This window comes from Vanacampus margaritifer, chromosome 1, assembly GCF_051991255.1.
Source record: "Vanacampus margaritifer isolate UIUO_Vmar chromosome 1, RoL_Vmar_1.0, whole genome shotgun sequence".
Lineage (NCBI taxonomy): Eukaryota > Metazoa > Chordata > Actinopteri > Syngnathiformes > Syngnathidae > Vanacampus > Vanacampus margaritifer.
In genome coordinates, this window is record NC_135432.1 from 37,285,252 (window position 1) to 37,291,251 (window position 6,000).

General features: G+C 41.9%; 2 protein-coding genes across 4 annotated transcripts in view; both read left to right on the forward strand.

The window, feature by feature from the left end:
* The window catches only part of larp4aa (La ribonucleoprotein 4Aa), a 37,403-nt gene extending 35,187 nt beyond the window's left edge, over positions 1-2,216 (forward strand). For 2 of the 3 annotated variants that reach the window (XM_077553053.1, XM_077553063.1), the window contains 2 exons: positions 114-176; positions 275-2,216. In XM_077553053.1, coding sequence (XP_077409179.1) covers positions 114-176; positions 275-655 — 444 coding nt within the window. In that variant the 3' untranslated portion in view covers positions 656-2,216. The remainder of the gene's footprint in view (positions 1-113; positions 177-274) is intronic. The other variant, XM_077553070.1, reaches the window with a different exon arrangement.
* A 2,849-nt stretch (positions 2,217-5,065) lies between these two features.
* The window catches only part of asb8 (ankyrin repeat and SOCS box containing 8), a 15,662-nt gene continuing 14,727 nt past the window's right edge, over positions 5,066-6,000 (forward strand). Inside the window, exons 1-2 of the mRNA XM_077553160.1 lie at positions 5,066-5,221; positions 5,897-6,000. The exon at positions 5,897-6,000 is cut by the window's right edge and continues 63 nt beyond it. Coding sequence (XP_077409286.1) covers positions 5,935-6,000 — 66 coding nt within the window. The 5' untranslated portion in view covers positions 5,066-5,221; positions 5,897-5,934. The remainder of the gene's footprint in view (positions 5,222-5,896) is intronic.

The following is a 6,000-nucleotide window of genomic DNA, read 5'->3' on the forward strand; positions in this document are numbered from 1 at the left end:
AAAAATGAAATAGCTGGGCCAAAGGCAGTGCAGGGGAAAGCCAGCACTCGTAAAACCAAAGACATTTTTACTGGTGGAGGCAGATTTGCATACACTTGTCAATTGGTTTGCAGATCCACGCATGCAACGGACAAAGCATCAAACAAACTGTGTCAACTGCTTCACATAGTAATCAAGTATGTTCTGCTGATCAGAATTTTACGTTGTTAGCTAACGCTCATGGATGCAATGCAACTCTTTTGATTGTCAGTCATGTTCCCTCCATCTTGTTTAGGAACCCCGTAAGCTCAGCTACGCCGAGGTGTGCCAACGACCTCCCAAGGACCCGCCGCCCCCGGCACCCTGCGGCACGGCGGCGGGCCAGCCTTTGCGTGAGTTGCGCGTGAACAAGTCTGATGAGCCCGCCTCCAGCGGCACCCCCGGAGACAAGCCGGAGCGAGGCCACGACAGAGAGGCGCCGCGAGAGTGCAAAGACGGCAAACCCGCACGCGAGCGGGAGTCCAAGGGCCACTATCGCAGCAACGTGCCCCCCCGAGGCACTGGCCTCAAGTTCCGAGAGCAGAGGAGGCCGCCTCTGGCCAGACGCCACTCTCCACAGGGTGATTACAGGCACGCTGGCAAAGAGCAGAATATCCCTCCCGTATCGCCAAAGTAAAGAAAAACAAAACTCTATGAATAGAAAAAAAGATGTATGAAAATCTACATGGATATATGTCTAATTATATACAAATAATTAACATAAAAGCAACATTATGGTAGCTACCTTTCCCTGGAAATTTTCCACATGGCAGCACATCCAAGACTTGTGGGCTAAATGACAGCTGGTGAACTGAAAGGAGTGATTTGAAAAGGAAAGAATTGACTTTCCGTGGAGGTGCTCACATTTGTGCTCGCCTTGGGAGAGAGGTAGGACGCTGGCGCCCTCTACGTGGCACTCTACCACTTTTTGATTTCAAGAACAATATGCACTAAAGAGGAGAACATGCATATGTCATGTACATAGAAAAAAAGATATCACTAACACGAAGTGAGCTGTGCTTTGGTTTGCAAGTATGACTGAAGGGTTTTGACTGTTTCTGCATTGATTGTTCAAGCAAAATGATTGACGTGTTTAATGAGACGCAGATTTCTTCTACTGGAAGCGTGTCTGATCACTTTTGGCTTGAAAGTTGCGTTGGGCAAATACCACAAGGTAACAATTTTAAGTTTTGTCAGACCTGCTCCTCATGTTGCGTTTTATCGCAAACCTTTCAACGTTTTAGACTCGGAACACTGATAATCAGTCAGGATCTTTGTTTACATATTTGAGTGTAGTGGGGGCGATTCAAAACCGTTGGCGGTCACCGGATGTGTGAATTGCGCTTGAGCGGCGGCACGGCCTTGAAGTGAGGGCGCCGCTAGGTTTGGATGTAAAATAACTCATTGTCAAGCTGCCTGAGATGGCGACGCGCTAGCATATGGACGGCCGAATGTTGTCATTGGCGTCTGGCAGATGTTTTGGCCCACCAAAAGTGGATTTTTGAAGAGAGCATAGAGGTAGAGTGGCTGCGGTATTAGCTCTTATAACCTTCACTAGATGTGTGGGAGATTTCAGTAGCTAGTGTGGAGGCTTCTGACAGTAGGGATCCACCTGATTGTGCTTTTTAGGGTTGAGTTTGCTTCTTTCTTCTTTTTTTTTCTTTTTTTTTTAAAGAAAAACTGGCTAACTTTAGAATGTTGAGGTTTGAGCTCACTGTATGTATTGCTTTTACATATTTATTATAATATTGTTTCGCAAGGCTTTTCTCTCAATATTGGTAGGCTGGTTTCACCAAAGTTGTGTGAAATCGCATTGACAAAACCAAATTGACCATTCAACATGGCCAGCAGAGAGATGTTGTTTAACGCTTTGGGTGTAGAGGCGCACTAAATGAAAAAGCAATCACTGGAGCTGCCAATTGTTTTTCACCAATGAGTTCAATTAACACAAAATGCACTAACGTCCAAAAACGTCTGCTCGTGGAAAATGTGAAATGATTATTGCAAGCGTTTGCTTGGCAGGCAGAAATGACCGCCACCACCACCCCGTCCTTTTTTTGTTTGGCTTATTTTGTTGATTTTGTTTTTTTGGGGTTGGGATTGTAAAAGGAAATATTGATAATTGATCAAGCAAGTGTTTGAGACACAATCCTACAACTGTAAGAATTGTCACCAAAAAATAAATTATTTTGATTTGGCGTTCCTGTGTCCTATTTCCCCCCCACTTTTGCTACTGTGTGCATCATACACCATTCCAGTTATATTTAAATTGAGCTTTTGTGTGAGTGAGAACTTGTAATTAGGCATGCACTTTTTATATTCTTGTTTGTTTGCTGAAGGTGCTTAAATATAACATGAGAACACAAGTGCTTATACACATAGATGTTTTCAAACTCCAAGTTAAATTGATGTCGATTGCCTGAGGTGTCACTTCATCAGTGGGCAGGCAATGACCAGCTTAAAAGATAAAGCGGCTGAAGAAAAAATTATCTAGCCTTTATCTGCCAGCAATACAGGACTCATCTGAAGAAGAACCAAGCTTTGAAGGGGAGTTTGACACTGGAAGTTCACCGGCGTTACTGAGGATCGCGTCCCTCCGAACAATGAGCGGGATCATGGAGAAAGGGCAATTATGGTATTGGTCTATTATTATTATTATTATTATTTTTTATTATTATTATATACTGCGGTCAGGCCAGCCTCCACTTGAAAAGACAAGTCCAGCCAGCCGCCTCAACGATTGTTAATACTGTGCATTACAGTGGCATGCTGCTGCGTTGTCCATCTTCAAAATAAAAGCTACTCAACACCTGGTTTAGGGTTAATTTTTTTTATTGATTTTAAAAAATCGTTAAAAAAATCATGATTTGTTATCCCAGGACCACACCAGTTCTACAGGACAACCAAAGTTGCATTTCAAAATAAAACCCCTTTGAAAATGGAAATTTCGACCATTATTGCTGATTAAAAAAAATAAAAAATTATTCATGATTTGTTATGCCAGGACCAGACCAGTTCTAAGAGACACTACACCAGGGGTGCTCAAGTTCAGTCCTCGAGAGCCCCTATCCAGCCTGTTTTCCCATGTTTCTCTCCACTTACACACCTGATTCATGATCAGGATGGTTATCAGGCTTCTGCAAAGCTCGCCGATTTGTTGATCATTAGATTCATCTGTGCTGCAGGAGGGAAACATGTAAAACAGGCTGGATAGGGGCTCTCAAGAACCGAACTTGAGCACCCCTGCACTACACCATCCCAGGTGTCCAATCATAGTACTGTACTTTGACCAAAATCTGATGTTGCATTTCAAAATAAAACTCCATTGAAAATCGAAATTTAAACCATTATTGCAGATTTTATTTATTTATTTTTATTCTAAATTTGTTATCCCAGGACCAGACCACTCTACAGGACACTATAACAACCCAGGTATGCAACCAAAGTACTTTGACCAAAATCTGATGTTGCAAAGCCTGGGATAACAAACTGATTTTTTATTTTATTTTTTAATCAGCAATAATAGTTGAAATTTCAATTTTCAAATGAGTTTAAAAAAAATGCAACATCAGATTTTGGTTTTAAGTACTTTGGTTGGATACCTGGGTTAGTGTAGAGTCCTGTAGAACAGGTCTGGTCCTGGGATAACAAACCACGATTTTTTTAAATGATCTTTTTAAATCAGCGATAATGGTCTAAATATAAATTTTCAAAGTAGTTTTATTTTAAAATGCAACATCAGATTTTGGCCAAAGTACTTTGGTTGGATACTTGGGTTTGTTTAGTGTCCTGTAGAACCGATCTGGTCGTGGGATGACAAACTTTGAATTTTTAATGATATTTTTTAAATCAGCAATAATGGTCGAATTTTCCATTTTGAAAGGAGTTTTATCTTTTTAAATGCAACATCAAATTTTGGTTAAAGTACTTTGGTTGGATACGTGGGATGGTGTAGTGTCTCTTAGAACTGGTCCGGTGTTGGGATAACAAACCATGAATTTTCAATGATTTTTTAAATTCCGTGATAATGGTCTAAATACTGTACACATTTTCAAATTAGTTTTATTTTGAAATGCAACATCAGATTTTGGCCAAAGTACTTTGGATGGATACCTAGGGCGGTGTAGTGTCTATTAGAACCGGTTTGGTCCTGGGATAACAAACTTTGAATTTTTAATGATCTTATTTCTTTTTAACCCTAAACCAGGTGTTGAACAGCTTTTGTTTTGAAGGGGGGCAACGCAGCGGCATGTTACCGTAATGCACAATATTAACAATATGCGGCTGGCTTCACATTGTCTTTTGGAGTGGAGGCTGGCCTGATTGCAGTCCATATATTGTCTTTTAAAATATGTAGGGGGAGGGGGGTGGTAAATCAGCCCTCTCTGGTCTGATGTTGTGCCTCTAGTTTGATTAGACCCTTAACAAATATAGTATATTTGTTAAGAGTTCACCCCTGTGTATTTGTTAAGGGGTGAACTCTTCGGACGCGTGTCGTTGCACCAAAAAACATATCCAAAAATGCCCGGTCGTGTGGTCAAAAACAATTTATTTCCCAAAAAGTCCAATCCTTTCAATTACTGTTCAAAACACAACACGAGCTTTTCCACATACAACGACAACGGTCAAAAATCGGTTTGCCTCCGGCTCCAAAGTTCACACACCTGACACTCATTACCTTGAGGCGAGCTTCATTTAATTATTTCCTGGGGGCGCATGCGCCACCATGCGGTCAAACCGAGGAATCACACGCAGAGAAGGAAAAACAAACTCATGAATTACAGCTGAATGATTTTGAAAAATCTGACCTCCCCCCAACCAACATTGTGAAAGTGGTTTGTGTATGCGATTTTTTTCAAATGTCCTCTTCCCATGTATTTTGGGCACAGTGGCTTACAAATCAAATTAGAGGCACAACATCAGACCAGAGAGGGCTGATTTACCACCCCCCTCCCCCTACATATTTTACGCGCCAGGTCATAGTGACAGTTTTAACAAATATGATGAAAAAGTTTTTTTTTGTTTTTTTTGCAAGTGGTAATGCTCAATCTGCCGTTTGCACGAGCGCAGCGGTCTCGGAACATGGGGCGTGGTCACACGTGACGATGACGTCATGTTTTTGTGTCTGTCAAACCGCGTAGCAAATAAACGGACCCACCAAACAGGCAGGTTGGCAAACGCCTCAGTTTGTTGATCACAAACGGTACGTCTTCACCTTTAACCGTCCACTTGTAGATGGTCGAATGACGCGCGGTCTCCAAGTGCTCGGAATTCGTGTCGTTTGTGTTTTATGCCCCCCCCCCCCCCCCCCCCCGTGTTCGATTCTCGATGCTAGTGGCGTTAGCTAGCTAGCGAGCTTGGTATCTGTAGACAGTGGTGCAAAAATAGCCGAGAATGTTTTCTAAATGAGACCGTCAGCATGCGCTTTCCCAGCAGGTGTTGTGTGGCAATCAAGCGGCGTCCCCATTTTATCAACAATATCTTGTCGTTTGATGTTGGAACGCGAGTAATGTTAACTCTGCGGATCAGGCATTTACATCTCGTCGAATAGCTATTGTCACATCGAATGGTTGTATTGCATGTCACCTGCGTCAATATTTCATGAACATAAATGATATATTATATTTAAATGTATGCTAAATAATACAATAATTGTGAGAACGGATTTTAAAAATGTATTGTTCTCATTTTTGTTAGCATGACCTGGCCCATATGTGTCTGTTTTAAAAATCAAATGTGGCTCTTCAGCACAACAGTTTGCACACCAATGCCTCAGATGCACGTTGAGCAGGAAGTCATGCAAATTTGCTGCTGCTAGTCCACTTTTGCTGTGCTTTCCTCTTTAATGCTTACAAATGTTTATGTGGATGTGCCTCAGTGTCACCCTTTTTTGGGTGCCATGGTCGTCAGTAACACATGAGCTCTACTATGTGGTACATCATGCAAAGCATTCAAAGTAAATACTCCCTGTCCGAGCGGCTC